Source organism: Macadamia integrifolia, chromosome 1, assembly GCF_013358625.1.
Source record: "Macadamia integrifolia cultivar HAES 741 chromosome 1, SCU_Mint_v3, whole genome shotgun sequence".
Lineage (NCBI taxonomy): Eukaryota > Viridiplantae > Streptophyta > Magnoliopsida > Proteales > Proteaceae > Macadamia > Macadamia integrifolia.
The window spans coordinates 15,486,407-15,507,744 of record NC_056557.1 but is presented as its reverse complement, the minus strand read 5'-3'; the positions used below and the strand labels follow the sequence as shown (position 1 = coordinate 15,507,744).

At 38.4% G+C, this 21,338-nt stretch overlaps 1 protein-coding gene across 1 annotated transcript in view; it reads left to right on the top strand.

The window, feature by feature from the left end:
- The first annotated feature begins 12,001 nt into the window (after positions 1-12,001).
- Positions 12,002-21,338, top strand: part of LOC122080733 (endochitinase A2-like) — a 13,608-nt gene continuing 4,271 nt past the window's right edge. Inside the window, exons 1-5 of the mRNA XM_042647552.1 lie at positions 12,002-12,377; positions 12,542-12,695; positions 13,656-14,022; positions 18,385-18,422; positions 19,316-19,335. Of these exons, the coding sequence (XP_042503486.1) occupies positions 12,050-12,377; positions 12,542-12,695; positions 13,656-14,022; positions 18,385-18,422; positions 19,316-19,335 (907 nt within the window). The 5' untranslated portion in view covers positions 12,002-12,049. The remainder of the gene's footprint in view (positions 12,378-12,541; positions 12,696-13,655; positions 14,023-18,384; positions 18,423-19,315; positions 19,336-21,338) is intronic.

The window sequence follows — 21,338 nt, the reverse complement described above, 5'->3', positions numbered from 1 at the left end:
GCAATTGAATCGGATCAGTCGAGATGAGAGGAAAGAAAGTCCTCCAAAAGGCTCAATCCCGTTTCTCACCCTTTCCTCTCCTCAGATGAACTAGATGAGGGTCCATTTGTTGAGTTGTAGTCATACATACCCTCCATGATATAGGAAATTTTCCTCAGTGGGTGAAGGGCCTTTACCAACAACATTCCATAAATTTAAAGGGAAACAGAAGCATCCTTGATCGCGCTCTTTACGCCCAAATAGAGATAGGTATGAAAAGACCGCCTTCACTCCTAACCCATGCATTTAAGATGATTCCTCCAACCCTCCTTGTAAGGCTGTATGGTATACGTTAGTATCTCCTTGTGTCTATCTCTATTCTCTCACCATTGGGGTAGATATGTTATTATAGGATGAAGGAGAGATAGACAGGGAGGGTCTAGGGTATGCTACACTGCCTGACTATACTTTCTCCCAAATTTATTATACCAATATCAATTTACTTATTTTTTTCAACTAGTGAGAAATCAACTTTCACCGAATATTAGTTCAGATAGAATCCTTTCTACACTTGGCAACTGTATATTCTGAGATGACTCTTTTAGGACTCTAGCTGATCCATATATTCTATGATAGGAATCATTATCACATGTGATATCCTAATTGATTGTAATCTCAATCTTTCTAGTTTGTGTGGATCGATTAGGGCATTCTTGTGTAACCTATATATACTCTCTATTGAGAGAATTCTAATACAAGGAAAATATTCATTCTGACATGATATCAGAGCCATACAACTAAAGCTACCATACCCTAGTCGACCTCTCTTCTCATCTCTATTTTTTTTCAATGGCGCAAGACACTCCCATTGCAGACACCACCCCTCTCACTAGGGTTAGTTTCATTGCTCCTTCCACCACTCGTTCTCTTCAATCTACCCCTTCTTCTCACCATTGTGTGTCTCTAAAATTGACACCACCAATTACCTTCTCCGATGAAAAAAATTGGTCGCCTTCCAAAACCTTTATTCCTTTGTTGATGGATCCTCTTGCTGCCCTTCTGATGCCGTTGTGGCTGCGACCTCCCTACAATAGGGCGCCGCCATTACAAGTATGCTTCTCTCCTCCTTCCCTGAAGATGTTCTCCCCCTTGTACTCGACAAGGATTCCAGCCATGAGATCTGGACCGCGATATAGGGTGTCTTTGGTTCTACTTCCTCCATCAGACTCATGTCCTTAAACATGAGCCTTCAGAATCTTCAACAGAAGCATGATGAATCGGTTGTCTCCTATCTTCAACGTGCCAAGTTGCTTTCTGATGAGTTGGCTACTAAAAGCAAACCTCTCTAACCAAGTGACTTCAACATCTATGTGCTCAGATCTCTCTGCACTGATCTTCAGGATGTTGTTCCCTCTATCTCGACCCGTTTGGATCCTGCTTCTTGCATTGAACTTAGTGGACTTCTTCTCAGCCATGTGAACATGCGCTCCTTTTAGAAGCTCAAGGTGACCAATGTCTCTGCCACCGCAGCACCAACCTTAGCCAATGCCGCTCACTCCATCGTCCCTACTCCCCCTAATTCCCCTTCCTCCTTTGGCCACGGCTCTGGTCGAGGACGTGGGGGGCGTGGTGGTTGTGATCATGGTGGTCGCGATGGCCTCTTCTGCATTATTTATGATCGGACAAATCACACAGTCCCAACCTGCTATTACTGCCCTCAATCCCAAACCCATTCACCTTATCCTTCACAACCATACAACCTATATACTTCCCAACCCGCTGCTCACTATAGTGCCGTTGGCCTCCTCCCAAACTCCTCCTACCCTCCATCCTCTGGCCTCACTTGGTACCCTGACACCAGCACATCACCCCAGATCTCCAATCCCTCTCCTCTTATAACCCTTATGGTGGTTCAGATTAGCTTCATGAAGGTAACGGTAAGGGACTGAATTTGTAATATTGGTGCCTCCTCTCTTCCCTCTCATTCTTCGTCTCGTACCTTTCTTTTAAATAATGTTTTTCATGTTCTTAATATTACTAAGCCTCTATTATCTGGAAAAAAAATCACTAGTAATAATAATATTTATTTTGAGTTTCACTCATCTCACTTTCTTGTCAAAGATCAAGTTTCCAAAGCAACTCTCCTTTCCGGACTGAGTAATGGCGGGCTATATACTGTGTCTTCTTCCTCTGCTTCTCTTGGAGTCTATGTTGCTGAACGCACTTCCATCAACAGTTGGCACCACCATCTTGGCCATCCTCATAAGAGTCTTTTACATTTTATGTTACATGTCAATAATATGTTGTGTCAGTCCACATAGCAACAATCTGTTTGTTCAATTTGTCAATTAGGGAAGGCTAGTCGTTTGTCTTTAAAAGAAACACATAGTCACAGTTTATTTCCTCTTGATCTCATTCATAGTGATGTATGTGGACCATCTAATACCGCTGTTAGTGGCTTTTGTTACTTTGTAATTTTTGTTGACGAAAATACGAACTTTATTTGATTTTACCCTATTGCGCAAAAATCTGATGTTTTTCAAACCTTTCTTCATTTTCAGGCATTAGTTGAATGGCAATTTTCAAGAAAAATAAAAGCTGTTCAAACTGATTGGATTGGCGAGTATCGATCGCTCCCCTCTTTCTTTACCCCTCTTGGCACCTCCCATCGCCTCTTGTCCTCACACCCATGAACAACAAGGTTTTGTGGAAAGATGCCGTTGGCATATTGGCGAGACTGGTCTTACCCTCCTTGCTCATTCATCTATCGCCAAGCAATACTGGGATTTTTCTTTTGAAACTGCGGTTTATTTAATTAATCATATGCCTTCCCGTACCTCCAATCATGTCACTCCCTTCCAACTTGTCCATCATCGACAACCTGATTATTTGTTCTTCCGTATATTTGGTTATCTTTGTTTTCCATATCTTAGGCCCTACAATTACCATAAGATGGATTTTCGCTCCTCTCCCTGTGTTTTTCTTGGTTATAGCCCCTCTCATTTTGGCTATAGTTGTCTTGACCATATATAGCATGCCATGTTTGGTTCGAAGAGTTTGTGTTTCCCTTTATCAACTCCACCAGTGGTTCCCCCACCCCTTCTCCTTCACTCTATCTCTATTCCCTGGGGCACCATGTCCACACACCTACCTCCACCATCACAGTCTCCTCCATTACCAACACCCCGCACATCCAAATCACCATCCCTTGTGCCTCTCCCTCTCCTCTCCACACCACCTACCACACCCTTTCCCTCCCCCTCGCCTAGCACACCTTCACCGCCCACCACCCCACACCGCACTCGCCCCTTGCTTGACCTCTACCAGCCATCCCAACCACCCACAGTCACACCACATCACCACCTTCCCCACCGCTGCCTCCTTCACTCCAACTCGAGCCTCCCAACGTGCACACCCCATGCGACTTCGGTCTCATGCTACCCCTACCCTTCCCCATGCCCTCACTACTAGCAGTACTCTCCCTGAGGAGCCTACCTGTTATTCAGAGGCAAAGAAATCACCAGAGTGGCGTGTGGCAATGTCTGAAGAATTTTATGTTTTTCTAAAAAATGGCACTTGGACTTTGGTACCTCAGTCTCCTTACTTGAATTTAGTTGGCTGCAAATGGGTTTACAGTATTAAGCGTAAGGCTGATGGCTCACTGAAACGCTACAAGGCTAGGCTTGTTGCTAAAGGCTTTTATCAACTTGAGGTGAAACCAACGACCATACGGTCCCTTGCTTGACCTCTACCAGTCATCCCAACCACCCACAGTCACACCACATCACCACCTTCCCCACCGCTGCCTCCTTCACTCCAACTCGAGCCTCCTAACGTGCACACCCCATGCGACTTCGGTCTCATGCTACCCCTACCCTTCCCCATGCCCTCACTACTAGCAGTACTCTCCCTGAGGAGCCTACCTGTTATTCAGAGGCAAAGAAATCACCAGAGTGGCGTGTGGCAATGTCTGAAGAATTTTATGTTTTTCTAAAAAATGGCACTTGGACTTTGGTACCTCAGTCTCCTTACTTGAATTTAGTTGGCTGCAAATGGGTTTACAGTATTAAGCGTAAGGCTGATGGCTCACTGAAACGCTACAAGGCTAGGCTTGTTGCTAAAGGCTTTTATCAACTTGAGGTGAAACCAACGACCATACGGTCCGTTCTTGCAATTGCCCTTTCCCAGGGCCAAGGATTAAAATATTGGTATCGGTCGCCATATCGGTTGGCCAAAATTAAGATACGTATCGGAGGATATCGTATTGTATTGGAGATACGCTAAGATACGCTAATGATACATACAAAAATGGATAGGAAACATTTTTTTAAACACTTTTGCATAAAGAATTTGTTAAAAAAAGCTATTGGCAACATGTATTATGCATAAATACTAAATTGAGGGTATCACACTAAGAATTCAATGTTTGTAGTTGTCCCATAAATGTAAAATCTTTGTTCCCAACCTTGATTTCCACTTTAATTAGAGAGAAATTTGGCTGACAGCAACTTTGGAACAAAAACCCCTCAAAAAATCGTGTTTTTTTCTGAAAAATTATCCATCTTGGCCATTATATAGCCGTGGCGCACTATATCAGTATATACCGATACTCACCAATACGTATCAATACGTATTGATCGATACATATCGATACTCACCGATACGTATCGATACTCACCAATACGTACTGAAACGTACATTTCACCTCGATTTTATATTTTCCATAGAGTTGTATCAGTGCATATCGTATCATATCGATGTATATCGGAGGTGTATTGATGCATATCGGTATGTATCGTAGGATATATCAATACGAAAGGATTTTAAAAATTTTATATATCGTATTGGTTGGCTAAATTTAAGATACATATCAGAGGGTATCGTATCGGTATCAGAGATACTTTAAACCATGCCCAGGGCTGGTCCACTCATCAATTGGACATTCATAATGCCTTCCTACACGGTGTTTTGGCAGAAGAAGTGTTTATGGTACAACCCCTGGCTTTGAAGATCTTGCTCGGCCTAATCATGTACGCCGCTTGCACAGATCTTTATATGGTCTCAAACAAGCCCCTCGAGCTTGGTTCCATTGGCTATCCAGTTTCCTCCTTGGGTTGGGGTTTATAGTGTCTCGCACTGACCCTTCACTATTCATATATAACAAGGGTTTCGTATTGATTTATGTTCTTACATATGTTGATGATGTAATTGTCACCAGTAACACTCCATCACAGGTAACCCCCCCCCCCAATGACAAAGTTGGCAATGAAATTTTCAATCAAAGGCCTAGGCCCCCTCCACTTTTTCTTAGGGGTCTAGGTCATCCCTCATCAATCTGGTATGCTCTTATCCCAGTCGTGGTACATCAAGGATCTCCTTCACAGAGCATGTATGAGTGACTGCAAGCCAATCCTGACCCTTATGGCCATGTCCTCACCAGTGTCTAATTCAGGGGGTGCGCCCATGATGGATGCCATGAGGTACTGCTCCATTGTTGGTGCCCTCCAGTATGTTACTCTCACTTAGCCTGATGTTGCCTTCGTCGTCAACCGAGTCTGTCAGTTTATGCGCTCCCCTATAGAGTCTGACTAGACAGCTACGAAGCACATTTATGGTACTTAAAGCATTCAATGACTCATGGTCTTCTTATCACACGTTCCTCTAGTCGCTGTCTCCAAGCCTTCTCAGATGTTGATTGGGCCGGAAGCAGTTTTGAGTGCCGCACCACTAGTGCCTATGCCATCTTTCTTGGCCCCAATATAATATCATGGCACTCTCGCAAATAGAAGACTATTGCTCATTCATCTACTGAATCTGAGTACAAGGCCTTAGCAGATGCATCGGCTGAGTTGATCTGGCTGGAAGCCCTGTTTCTTGAGTTGGGTTTTCCTCTCAAAGGCTCTCTAGTTCTATGGTATGACAACATTGGGGCTACATACATGTCTGCCAACCCTATCTTCCATGCTCGTATGAAGCACATTGAGATAGATTATCATTTTGTTCGTGAGCATGTTGCCATTCGCAAGTTATCTGCCTAGTTTATCTCAACCATGGAAAAGATTGCAGATGCTCTTACGAAGCCTCTCTCCATGGCACGGTTTCAGTTCCTGCGAGACAAGCTGAAGGTCCACCAAGCTAGTCCTCCATCTTGAGGGGGTGTATCAGTCCAGATAGAATTAATTCCTTCAACACTTGGCAACTATATATTCTGATATGGCTCTTTTAGGACTTTAGCTGATCCATATATTCTATGATAGGAATCATCATCACATGTGATATCCTAATTGATTGTTATTGATTGTAATCTCAACCTTCCTAGTTTGTGTGGATCGATTAGGGCATTCTTGTGTAACCTATATACCTATATATACTCTCTATTGAGAGAATTCTAATACAAGGAAAATATTCATTATGACACCGAAAAAAAAAAATTTGGTGAGAAACCAACAAAAATAAATAAATAAAATAAAAAATGATAAAAGACCAAAAAATGTTTGTTTATTTACGTATGAATGTACTTATATTTCATTGATCAAATATTATGTTTTAAATTTTACTTATATATTAAAATTAATATTTTTTTAGTTGTTAGAGATAGCTACATTGCTTGATGGTATCAAAATGGAATTGGAACCGAAAACCAAACTGAGATGAATTTATTGAACCGACTAAAAATAATAAATTTTGTCCAAATCTGGTTGTGGAATGTTGGTATTAAGTTTGGTTCGGTTTGTTTCAAATGGATCTCTAGAACCGGTTAAGACTTAAACCAAACAAATACCCTATTAAATAAATCCATGCCTTGAAGGGATGCCTTATTTAATAATGGGAAAAATAAACCTAAAAGACAATGTGACCCCTGCACCCAGATATGGGGGCAATATGATTGCCCCGCTCCTCATGAAAGATGAAAATCAGCCCTTGTAGATGTTTCTCTGTAGGGGTGAAACAAGGCCTGGTTGGGATGGATTTCTTAAAACCCCAATCCAACCCTGGTTCCCCAAAACTCAACCCAAACCTACCGAGTTCATGCTCAGTCCAAACTTGTTGGGCTCAGGGTTGGGCGAGGTTGACCCTGGCTGATCCTGTATTCTTATTTTTTATTTTCCTTCGAAGGGTCACAAATATTAAGCCTATACCTACCAAATGGGGGGGGGGGATAGGGAGATGTTAAGATTATGGTCAGCCCTTGTCCGCCCTGATCCATAAATTTGCAGCAAGCAAGGTTGTCAATTTGATTATACGATAAACCTTTAATCGTTTGGTATCATCACATCTCCCAAGAACTGGAGAGGGAAAATTTTGGTCAAAATCTTTATGATTACTACTGTATCTAAAGTTCATATCAATACAAGACAGAGGCACAAAGACAACCAATGTAAAGAAAAGGGGGGAAATAGTTTGGCCATTTGGTTGTCTTAGCTCAAAAGGTAAGATTATGTGGCTTGTATAACACATGATATGGGTTGAAGTCATACAAATAATAAAACTTAACCAACGTATAGTAACAAGAAAACTCCTAAATCATAATTGACATTATATTGCTAAAAAATATTGTCAATTATGGAGGGATGAGTCAAGAGTTTATGGCTTTTTGTTGTAAAGAAAAAAAGGGTTAAGGAACTGGGTTTTGAAAATACATTACATACTAGAGGAAGGAACACAATAATAGATTAGGGTTAAAATCGGGCCGGGCTGGGCTTGGTTGATCCTCAAAATCGGGTTAGACATGGTTTGGGCTCAGGGCAAGCAGAGCGGGTTTGGGCCGTCAGGGTCAAACTTACACTTCTACTTCCCTGTGTGCTCTTAGTGTCCCTGCCACTGATGAAAGGACCATGCTATCTTTCAGGAACCTTTTTCCTTTAATAGTATCAGTCATTGACATGTCTTTGCTTGTTAATTTATTATATTTATCATTTACTAAAAAAATTATTATATTTATCCAACAAAAGGAGCAGACATGCCAACAAAGGTCACATGGAGGCATGGGAAATTGGGAATTGAGAAATATAGAAATTAATTAAAATAAAGGAAAATGAAGAAAATAGGGGGAGTCAAGAATGGACTTTTCTTCTTTATTTATTTATTTATTTTTCTTTATGGAAGAAAAAGCTTTGTTAGTCTGATGTAGGCAACAATAACACGCAAGGTCAATGAGAGGGCACAAGAGAATATCTTCAGTGCACGAGAGGGGGGCATCACAGTCTTTTTCATGCCCGAATGTATTTGGGTGTAGACAACACCAGATTGGCAATGTCTTTTCCCTTTTTAAATGCTTAGATTCATTCTTTCTTCCTTTATATTAACAAAACATGATTCCCTTCTCAATTTCCAGAGGGTTCGACTTTTCCATTTCCCAATTTTTTACACCCTTAATAGTGGCTTATTTTAACCTATGAGACACAGGGAGTAAAAATGGAACCATGTGGAGCCATTGGCTGCAAATCTTTGAAGCACTTCAGCCACTTCAACCACTTTAGAGAGAAGCAATAAAGGCTTGTGGAACTTTAGACCAACACCTCACACTTAAAGAGGACCTGATTTCAATTCTATTTGGGGTCTACTTATTTAAAAAAAAAAAAAAAAAAAATAATCAGATTTTCTACAAATATTCCCTCCCAGTCCTATTTTTTTAAACGATCTAATTTTATTTTTTATTTGTTATTTTCTCTCTTTTTCCTTCTTCCCTACTGTTTTCTCTCTCTCTCTCTCTCTCTCTTTCCGTCCCTCTTCTCTTTTATTGTTCCAGATTTGATATCAAATCGAGGTGAAAGAACAGTGAATCAGTTCCATCCCATTCTTACTTCAAGCCCAATATTTACTCGAGCTTTAAGATGCATTTGGGGAACCGTGTAATGAAATCGAAAAAGAACTGCATTGTGGAACTGAATCCAAGTTGAAACCGAACCGAGCTAGTTGGGTACTTGGGCTTGAGTATTCCATTTCATAGCCGACTCGATCGGTTCTGGGTTTGGTTTCCGATCACACCATCAAGCACGGTAATCAAACCGATTCCAAACTGAATATCCGGAACCCAACCGATATATACCCTTGAAATTGTTAACCGATTTAATTACATCATTAACTTTTTTTGGTAAATTGAAATTCATTCAGAAGATAAAGTGCACAAAATACACAAGGTTTGGATACAAAATATCGAAAATTAAGAAACAGAATGTGACCAATTTGTTGTATGTGCCATTGACAAGGGTCTTCCAGACTCTGGAGATGGACAAAGCCAAAAGCTACCATAGAAAAAACGGTTGCATGTACACAACCAACACAGCCAACAAGGCAATAATTGGGAATAGAGAAAGCGATTTGGGGGGGGCGGGTAACTAGCTCCATGCCAAATTGTACGTCAATGAAGGTTTTGGCGCAAAGGCATGTGCGGTATGAGGAATACTCAGCTGTTGGCCATCTTCTGACACAAAAGACCGTCAAGAAAGGCACCACACCGGAGAGGAGATCGTAGATGGTGGTGGAGGTGTCGTACACGCACTATGTTTGCTAATCATACCCAATTGTGCTTCGAGGATGACCAACATTGGAGGGTATCTCATCAGTGTAGCCCCATGAAATGAGCCAGGTAATGGCAAAAAAAGAGCCCCGGTCTTCGATGTAGCACAACTCATCGGCTCTGTCTGCAATCAACACTCCCGTGGAGGTCTTTGTCATCAGGAACTCCTCTGCAGCGATATAGATTGCAAAAACCAATATAAATTTTAGCATTAAATATCAAGGGAAAAATAACTCTGCTTGCTTACATGACTCTATGCTTAAACAAAGTCGAGCATGAAAAGACCTTGCTAACCCCTAATCCCATGTAGTGAAGATGCCAACGCACGGCCTCCCATTGCCCAGTGCAGTGGCAATGCAACCAGACAAAGGTTCTCTTACTGAAAAATAAAGTACATAAGAGAGAGAGAGAGAGAGAGAGAGAGAGATGCCATTTGTCTTTTTTTTTTCCTCTAGCCACGTGGCCTTTGTGCATAGACACGAAGGGTGGTGAAATGATGCCCCGACCCCTATGAAATCCCAAAAGCACACCCTCTATTGATGTCCATTTACCCCTTCAACGGCCCCTGCACCATGGCCAGGGAGCGTTCATTTTCCCTTAGAGTAAAACCCAATTGGGTCTTTCATAAAAGTTAAAGAATTCAACTTGTCATCACCAAAGTACTATAAAAAAAAAAAAAAAAAAAAAAAAAAAAAATACAACTTATTAGCAAAGTGGTGAACGAGGAGTTGTAATAACCTTCTTTTACGTCCCTTCTCTGATTCCCAAACTTTATCTAATATAGGGGTAAAAAATGGTTTTTAAAAAATTGAAAGTTATTTAATATATTATGTAATGCAGTATTCACGTGAAGTGAAAAGTCTTGCCCTCATTGACAAAAACAGAAAGAAAGTGTGTTTATCACTGTTTTTACCAATCTTCATTATTATAAGAAATTCCTAAAAATAAAAGATAAATTATTATCATCACAGGTCTATTATTTTTTTAAATATCACAAGAGTTATCTGCCACATGAATAAATGGTATGAAACTTTACAACAGAATCCAAGAGGAGGAATCATAAAGCCTTGGTAGAATTGATTAGTTTTAATTTTTATGTATTTGTTTATTGGAAGCAAGAACACTACCTGTTGGTGTAGGTACACACTTAGACATAACAATTGTGGAAAGATTGTGCTGTCTCACATTGAAGATGCTCCTGTGTACCCTCCCATTGGTTTGTGCACTGGCATGAACCTGCGTTAGTAAGGTAGTGTTCTCTTGCCCTTGTTTATTTTTGAATTTCATTTAATGGAAGCTTTATTTAGTGAAGATGGGACAAAATATAATAAGAACATAAATCATGTAATTGGTGAAACCTGTTGTCAATTTAATCCAAGAAGTACTGGTGATTTTCCCTCAATAATGACGGTTTAGCTCACCGGTGAGTAATCGTGGGTTGCAAAGAGGTAGGCGCCCCTACCTAGGGAGTGTAGGGGCTGGAGCCCCTTGATTGATTGATTTATTTATTTTATTTTATTTTATTTTTTTTGTAAATTGTTCATTGGGCATAATTTTATACTTTATAGGATTATGGTCTCTCTAGTAATGCATAAAACACTACATATAAGATGTTCTCTCGTAAGGTGTGTGTGAAGGTTTTGTAATTTTTTTGTTAAAATAGTATAACCACTGATTATTACTCCATCATGGACGTATCCCATCTAAGGTGAGCCATGTAAATCTATATATGTGTGATTTTTTTTTTTTTTTCACAAATCAATTATCTACTGCGTTATTAATTCCTAACAAATAAAACATGAGGTCAATGGACTAATTGAGTTCTAGAACCTTAGAAATTGGAATAAAAAAAATCGGAAAAAAAAAATCTCAAAACCTATGATTTTTATTCAATAAACTTGGAATCCTATTTTAACAAATAAGTTTAATTAATTTTCCACTAATTTACTGAGTAAAAAATGAAAAAAAAATTAAGATCAATAATGGGTGAATCATAAGAGAATGTAGAAATATTAAATAAAATTAAGATTAAATTAAGCTAATTCTGACTCAGGATCAGTTAATTCACCCAATTAGATTTCAATTCGTTGAACCATGAGATGGGGCGAGAAGGCCACGTACCCACCCAGTTACGTATCCAAACAAAATATTACAGAGACCCAGACTGGGACAAGTCTCAAAGTCATCTCTTTTGGGGACACGTTGAAAGTCTCAAACAACAATTTCGAAAGCTCACAGGTGTTCTCATCCTCATATCCAGAACTTTCCATGTGGCTGCTATTCACCCACCTTTGCCGAACCCCAGTCAAGGTATAAAACTTAAAGCCTCCTGGGTCTCGGCCTTTGTTCATAAAATATCTTATCACTTTAGCCAACCCTACTTGATTACTTTGGATTACATTCATTGATCTTTACCAAAAGTAGCATTAAAGTAGTAAAGCCAAGCCTCTTTAAAGCAAAAGCTGACTAAAGCTTATCAACTCTTTTGCCTATATATATCCCTTCCCCCATCGCCCCATCGCCACATCTCTCCCATTCCATACGCACAAGATGGGAAAAGCTTCTTCTATCTTTCTTCTATTCTCTCTCTCTTCCTTGGTAGTAGCTCTAGCAGCACAATGTGGGAGCCAAGCTGATGGTGCACTATGTCCTGGTGGTCTTTGTGTTGGTGATATTGGTTCTCTCATCAGTCGAGATCTCTTTAATCAAATCCTTAAACATCGAAATGATGGAGCTTGTCCTGCTAAAGGGTTCTACACCTACGATGCTTTCATTGCTGCCGCAAAGTCCTTCGGCGGGTTCGCAACGACCGGCGATGTCAACACCCGTAAGAGGGAGATTGCTGCTTTCTTAGCTCAAACTTCCCACGAAACCACAGGTTGGTTGAACTCAATTTTTTTTTACTAGATCACGAGTCAATGATTTATTAATTATTCTAATTCTTGATCTGAATACCCATGAAATGATGAGATCTCATGTAAAAAAAGAGTTGTTACTTCCTGTAAATAGCTAAAGTAACATTTTTTGTTTTCCATTGTGTAGGGGGATGGGCCAGTGCACCTGATGGCCCATACGCTTGGGGATATTGCCAGCTCAAGGAACAAGGCAATCCTCCTGATTATTGTGTAGCTAGTGCTAAGTGGCCATGTGCTGCCGGTAAAAAGTATTATGGGCGTGGACCCATCCAGATTTCTTAGTAAGTCTTTTCATATCACTCAATCCTTTCTTTTTGTTTTGTTTATAATATAATTAATTTATTTTTTTGCTAAATGTTTATAATGTAATACTCAATGCACGGTAAGAGAGGTGTAAAGTTTCCTTGGGCCGAACAGTGAGGTTGACCATGTGATCTTAAGGATCTTAAGGTTGGAGATCTTTATCCTTAAGGTTGGAGATCTTGTGACTCTAATGTCACGTGTTGATAGATTTTCATTCACTGTGGTCTCAAGAAAACTCGATCCAAAAAATTTTGAAATTATTATAACTGATTTGATATTTATTATTATTTTTTTTTTAATATATATACACACATATACATATACATATATTTTCATTTTAATAATTCTAAGGCAAAAGTTTTTTTATATGATCGTGCACAGACATTAATTGAAGTTGAAATGATTATTTTATTAATTATAATATATTTTAGGGTTATTTTTTAAAATGATTAATATTGATGATATATATATATATATATATATGTATATATGTTTTTTTTATTTAGTACATATAAAGACAGATGGCAAAAAATAGTTTGAGCCTGACACTTGACAAAAGTCAGGTGGAGTTGGATTGGGTTGGGTCTGAGCTCGATAGAGTTGGGCTTGTGCTAGATATCTCAAATCTTACCTCAGGGCTGGGTTGGCCTTGGGTAGCCCTGTTTCACCCCTAGTTTAGACAACTCAACTCAATAGGCCTGGTCAATCCACAACCTTGGACTTGTACCCATAAGTTCCAATGACCTCCATGGTAATGGTTATTAAATTGATTAGATAAAATTGGAATATAGTACCTGATCAATTTAATAACCCTAATTAACTGATTAATGTTTTTGGTTTAATACATGTGTAAGTTGTTAATTAATTATTTGCATAACAAATATGATAATTAAGGCCATTGATATTAATGAGAAATGGCTGTGACTTTGAATTTTCAGCAACTACAATTACGGTCAAGCAGGAAAAGCCATAGGGGTGGACCTCATCAACAACCCTGACCTTGTTGCAACTGACCCAACCGTTTCGTTCAAGACAGCATTGTGGTTCTGGACGACACCCCAATCTCCAAAACCATCATGCCATGATGTTATCACCGGCCGATGGTCGCCAAGCCAGGCCGATAGGGCTGCCGGCCGTCTTCCTGGCTATGGAACTGTTACCAATATCATCAATGGAGGACTTGAATGTGGGAGAGGTTATGATGCCAGGGTAAATGATCGTATAGGATTTTACAAGAGATATTGTGACATATTGAGAGTTGGCTATGGTGATAACCTTGACTGCTACAAGCAAAAGTCTTTTAATGCTGCTGGTTATTCTGCAGCTTGATCTTTTATCTAAATAGGATCAAGGCACTGATCCTTCTGTAAGTATGGTCCTTTGTCGGACTTAATATAATAAAGTTCTATGGTTTTGAGTGTTATCTTACAAAGAACTAAAGGATCCTGTTCCAATAAATTGTAATAGTTGTGCTCAACAAAGCAAGAGAGAGAAGATACCTTGAAGAGCTTCCAAAACAGTAAAATGATGAGAGAGAGAGTTCAAAGTTAAAACACACACCCCACACACCCCCCCCCCCTTCCCCCAAAACAGGTAGAGCACTTCATCAAAGTTCCTCCCCCACAAGGTATTACCAAAAATGAATTTGTATATATAGCTGATTAAAAAAAGGGTGCACCCAGTATAGTATACGAGGCTCCCATATGTAAGAGGTCAAGGGGTTTGGGTGAGAACTATGCAACTTTATCCCAAGAATTTCAAGAGGTTGTTTCAACCGCTTGATTACCAAAAAATTAATCGGCGGCCTCGAATGTTCTTGATATTTTTTGAGAAAATTCTTCAACTGCTTCATAGGGATCTTTGTTAGTTACCTTTCAACTCGATATTTAGAGGTGGAGATTTTCAAAGCGAGGGTTATCTTATGGATAAAGTGAGAGGTAGAATATATAGTTGGGTGGAAAGGAAAACTTCTCTATCAATATGTTTACGATTTAGCATTCTTATACATAATTTTTCAATTTTTTGGTGGTCTTCGTTGATAATCAAGGTGATGGAAAGGTGGATGATAAACTTCATTTACACAAGGGACGTTAACACTGCTAAGAAGATTAGCATGAAATGGGATGTAATATATCACCTTAAGGTGTAAGGTGTAAGGTGTTCTTGTATCCATTACGGGATATGAATAAATCAATGTAGAGTAAGATGGCTTGGAAAATAAAGAATGAGAACTCGCTTATGAGTCTTTCTTTCTTTCTTTCTTTCTTTCTTTTTTTTTTTTATTTTTTTTTTTTTATGAAGGGCTAGCAAAAAAGGGTTTTAAAAGCTCTTCAGCTTGGCCAAATGAAGTTGGGCCAATGAGATAGGAGTATTCAGAATCTTCTCTAAAGGCGTCGGACACGCTAGCATAATGTGGGGGCGTGGCACGACCCTTAGCCATTGGATCAATCTTTAAATTGGCTCCCTTGATTTCCGTTGGATTGGATCTAACGGCCCTTTAATCTCGACCGCACAATCAGAATAGGATATATGACACAAGGCTAACATTGACTGTATGCGCTGACGTCGTTTGCAGGTCCGTTGTTGGTATGCGTTGACATCGTTTGCAGGTCCGTTGTTGAGCCTTCATTGGAGGAACATCATATCAATAGAGCGTCGTCTGATCAAACACAAAAGAGGGAAAGCTCAAAGGCCCTCGAATCAGGGCCTGTCGCGTTCGATCCATAAGACTTCAATAAAAGGGATCTTTAGCGTATGAGCACACACACACCTCTATCACACAAGCAGTTTAAGACCTGGTGTAGCGTAGGGGCAACAAACTTGAAGCAGTAGACTAATGAGAAACCTAGCGGGAGCATCTTTAGAGCATGCGTCACCGCAAATGCACGCGGGCTTGAATGGGAATCTGTGGGCGTGGCCATTTCAGATCCTTAGATCTGAAATCTTCCAAGAATAAACTAATTGCTTTAAGACCATCTCTGATCCAAATTATAATGCTGAAAATCTCTTTTGACGATTGACCAAAACTTTCACTATGTCACAAAAACCCTCCAGTCCAGAGAAAGAATGCTAAAGCATCCCGAGCAGCCCAAGAGCTATTTCCAAACTAAATCGTGGAAATTCCAGGCCGATTTCGTGGAAAACTCTACAACTTTCTCATACGAATTCGGGTTGGACCGAGACAAAGTTATGAACCAAGACTCGAATATCTATAATCTTACAGAACAACAAATTAACATTCTTAGCTATGTAAAAAGATCAAAATGCCCTTGAACATTGAGGAAACTATAACTTCTTCATCCCACATTGAATCAGGATTACAATTTTTTATGCTTACAAGGTTACATGCAGGAGTAGACACCTGATTATTTCAAATCTTATTAGAAAAAAAAAAAAAGATATATTATTTTAAAGGAAGGAGGAGAGAGAGATAGGGAAGGGCCAAGGTATGCTACACAGTCTAACCGTTCTTTCTCCCAAATTTACTATATCAGTAACAATTTACTTATGTTTTAAACTTGTGAGAAACCAACAAAATAAAGAAGAATTAAAAAAATGATAAAAGATGTTATTTCATTGACCCAATAGTACGTTTTAAATTTTACATATATATTAAATTAGTTTTCTTTTAGTTTTTTAAATATATATTTTTTTGGGTAGGTTTTCTTTTAATTGTTAGACATAGCTACATTACTTAAGGGTATCAAAATGGAATTAAAACAGAAAATCAAACTGATGAGATGAATCGACTAAATCTAATAAATTTGGTCCAAATTCAGCTATGGAATGCTGGTATAAATTTAGTACGTTTTGTTTCAAATAGACCTTCAAAACCAGTTAAGATTGAAACCAAACAAATAACTTATTAAATGAATCAATCTCTTGAAGGGATGTTTATTTAATAATGGAAAAAAGAAGCCTGAAAGGTAGTGTCACACTTGTGCCCAGACATAACAAGGGGTAATAATATGACCTTCCAGCCTCATAAAAGGTTGAAAATCAGCTCTTATAAATGCTTCCTTGTGCCTTTCGAGTGCTCCCTGCACTGATGAAGGGGTCACGTTGCCCTTCAGGAACCTTTTCCCTTTAATAATATCAGTCATTGACATATTTTTGCTTGTCAACTTATTATATTTATCATTTATCAAAAAAATAATTATATTTACCCAACAAAAAGAGCTGACATGCCAACAAAAGTCACATGGAGGCATGGGAAATATAGAAATTAATTAAAATTAAAGAAAAAGAAGAAAAGACGAAAGGAGGGGAGAGTCGGAGACAAGAATGAACTTCTCTTTTTTTATTATTTTTTTAATAGGAGTAAAAGCTCTTTTAGTCTAGCGTAGACAACACCAATGCGCAAGACCAATGGAAGAATGCAAGAGAACATCTTTAGTGCATTGGGTGGGGGCAACATAGCATTTTTACGTTCGACTATGTTTGGGCATAAGAAACACCAGATTGGCAGCTTTTTTCCCTTTTTTTGGATTATTTTTCTTTATTTATGTTAAAAAAAACATGGTTCTCTTCTCACTTTCGAGTGAGAGTTCGTCTCCTCCATTTCCCAGTCCTTAACACCCTTAATAGTGTCTTAGTTTAACTTAAGAGGCATAGATGGTTAAACTGGAGCCATGTGGAGCCATTGGTTTGCAAAACTTCGAAGCACTCTAGCGGAACTCTAGAGTAACACCTCATACTTAAGAGGTCATGAGTTCAACTCTTCTTGGAGCCTATTTATACAAAAGAGAGAGAGAGAGAGAGAAAAAAAAACTTAGATTTTTTATTGATTCTTCCCCTCACGGTCCTATTTCTTTAATGATCAAGTTTAATTTTTATTTATTATTTTTCTCTTTTTTTTTTTCCTTCTTCCCTGCAGTGCTCTTTTTCTCTCTTTGATTTTTCCAGATTTGATATCAATTTGTGGAGGGGGTGAAAGAACGGTGAATCAGTTTCATCCCATTCTTATGTCAATGTCAATAGTTACTGCACCACGACCATGTAGCGTTCATTTTCCTTGAGTAAAATCCAATTGGATATTTCATAAAAATTAAAGAGTGCAAATTGTCACGGAAGTTCTACCTGAAAAAAAAAATTATTACCAAAGTAGAAAACTAGAAATTGTAATAACATTCTTTTATGCTCCTTGTCTTATTCTCAAAATTTATCTAATGGGAAAAGGTTGGGTATGCCGCCAATATCAACTATGCTAGCACCTATTGTGTCTATCTCTCTCTTTCCTTTTTCTGAAATGACTCTCATATCCTTCCTAAATGATACTTCATCACGTGTTCCTATTGGTGTTATCCGCTAGCATACTTGATATCGGCAACATACCTATCCCTCTTCCTTATCTAATATAGTGATAAAAAATAGATTCAAAAAATTAAAAGTTATTTAATATAATATTTAAGAGAGAGGGATAGGTATGCTAGCATAATACCTAGGAATTAGGAATGTAAGCGGGATATTAACCGTAAGATTTGTTCATCTTAAATATAACCATTGAATAGAGAGAAAAGGTCTAAAACTTCAATCCACCACCGCTGCTACACCTTATCTCTCCCCTAATTCTATCTCCACTCTCCTTCTCCGTCTCCGACTCCCATTGTTCCTCCTCCAATTCCAACTTCATCAAATCCGAACAAAAAGATGGATTTTTTTGGACAGAGAAAGCTGACCAAGGTTCCTCTTCCAATCTTGTGTTTCTTCTTCTCAAACCCTGAATCTGAAACCTAGAAGATCAACAAACCCTTGGCTTTCATTTGCGTTTCTGTTTCCATTCTCTTCTTCATTCTTTCATTCTATTTTCTTCAATCAGAAACCCTCAAATTCATATTCATATGGTTCTCTTTGTCCCACCTTGTTGGCCCATCCGCTCCAATTGCCAATCCTAATTTGTGAATTCCATTGGTCAAGAGAGGAAGAAGTGCCCACCGTTGAATCAGAAATCAAGACTCTGTTCTTTACAACCACTGAAAATGGGTCGAGCAGCGGAATTAAGGGCAAGAAGGTTGATGCCAACATGAGTAATAGCGATCCGGATTTGGATAGTGTAGCGATTTAGCGTGGGAGGAATTACTGAACGAGGATTTGATTGCAGGAGAAGGAGAAGAAGTAGTAGATTTAGGGACTAATTAATCAGAAATAGATGTGGAAGTAGAGGAATTAGTTGCCCAACAGGGGAATTGGGGTGGAAATATGGAGGACTTAGTGGAGCAAATGGGATATCTGGGGTCTAAGAAAACCTCAAACTAGGCTGGATTGGATGGATTGCAGGTAGTAGGTTCCTGGTCTTGATGTTAACATCTACATCTTTGTCTGTGCTTCCCATTTCTGTTATCGGCAGGGGAAGGGGTTGAAGATGCAAGAGAAACTAAGGTGGGTTTCTTTCTTTTCTGTATAAATGTGATAAGGTTTGTTATATTTTCATTTTCTTCTTCGCATCTGCAATATCTTGCTTTGGTTCATGAATAATAGTAACTGATTCACTGATGTTTATGTTGTTCTGTAGGGTTTCTATACAGCTTCGACTAATATCTCAAAACCAAGATGTGCTCTTCCGTCTTAGGTAGAATGGAGGGCTGTTCTCAAAGTCTCAGTTGCCAATGTTTAAGGGAAGCATTCCCCATTGTTTTCCATTAACAAAATGGGAAGATGGTCGAGTAGGTGAAGAAGGACAGAGTAGAGGAAAAGGGGTTTTAGCTCATAGAGGGGTATAATGGATTTTCTACAGGTATAGGGGTAATTTAGGTATTAAAAAAAATTAGGGGACATATAAGGTGTAGCAACGGTTGATTGAAGCTTTGGACCTTTTCTCTCCATCCAACGGTTACATTTAGGATGAACAATTCCTATTGCTAATGTCATGTTAGTATTCCTAATTCTTAGGTACTACACTAGTATTCTTGTCCTTTCCCCAATATTTAATACAGTATTCATGTAAAATGACAAAACTCATCTCATTGAAAAACGAAATGTGTTTACAACCTTCCTTTTTTTTTTTTTTAACCAATCTTTATTCTTTATTACTATAGAAATTCCCAAAAAATAAAAGGCAAATTATTATTGTTATTTTTTTAAATGTCCCAAAGTATCTATTTTGTCACATGGATAGATGGTGTGAATGCCAAATTTTACAACAAAATTCTAGAGGACGAACCATAAAGCCTTAGTACAATTGATTAGTTTTAATTTTTATGTACTTTTTTATTGGAAGAAAGAACACTACTTGCTGGTGCTGGTAGACACCTAGACACGAGAAGTGCAAAAAGATTGTGCTGCCTCACGCTGAAGATGCTCTCGCACATCCTTTCATTGGCTTGCACACTAACATGTATGTGTGCTAAAGTCCTCTTGCCTTTATTTATTTTTGGATTGCATTTAATGGAAGCTTATTTAATGAAGATTGGACAAAATATAATAAGAACACAAAATCATGTTATTCATTAAGCCTAATGTCAATTTAATCCAATAAATACCGGTTTTCCCCAGTAATGCAACTCAACGGTGAGTAGCCATGGGGTTGCAAGGGGATATGTTGCCTCCAATTCTTAGGTCGGAGCCCTTCAATTGATTTTTTTTTTCTTTTTTGATAGTCGTTTATTGGGGGTAATTTTATACATTAGGGGATTAGGATTTCTATATGTAGTTTGAAATACTATATATAGGATATTATCTCGTAAAAAGGTGTGTGTGAGAGTTTTGTAATTTCTTCATTGAAATAGTGCCAATTTTATACATTAGGGGATTAGGATTTCTATATGTAATTTGAAATACTATATATAGGATATTATCTCGTAAAAAGGTGTGTGTGAGAGTTTTGTAATTTCTTCATTGAAAAAGTGCCCATCTAAGATGAACCACATAAATATGTGTATATGTGTATATGCGTTTTTTGTTTTTTGTTTCTTGTTTTTTGTTTTTTCTTTCACAAGTCGATTTTTAACATCGTTGTTGATTAATTCCTAACAAATAAAACATGAGATCAATGGAATAATCGATTAGAACTTTAGAAATTGGAATAAAATAAATAAATAAATAAAAATTAATAAAAAGAAAAATCTCAAAATCTATGATTTTTATTCAATAAACTTGAAATCTTGTTATAAAAAATTAATTAAATTAAATTTCTACTAATTGACTGAGTACCAAAAGAAAACAATAACAAAATAATAATAATGAATCAAATATTAAAAAAATCAAGATTAAATTAGGATAATTCTGACTCAGGATGAGTTAATTCACCCGATTAGATTTCTTGAACCATGAGACAAGGCGAGAAGATCACGCATCGAAACAAAATATTAGGGGGCGTTTGGTTCGAATTATCCATCGGATCAGATCCCATGGAATATGGATTCTGGATCTAACTCAAATGAATGAGTTTCTTTGGAATCATTTCAACTCGTTAAAAAAACTGTTTGGTTACCTGATTCTACTGGCCAGATTCTAAGTGGAAAACTGTTTGGTTACCCTGATTCTGTCACTTGATTCTAAGTGAAAACTGTTTGGTTACCCTGATTCTGGGCATTGATTCTGAGTGTAAAACTGTTTGGTTACCTTTGAGTCTTTGAACCCATGTTCTGTTGAAAAAAAAAAATTCCCACAAACAAAACCTAAAA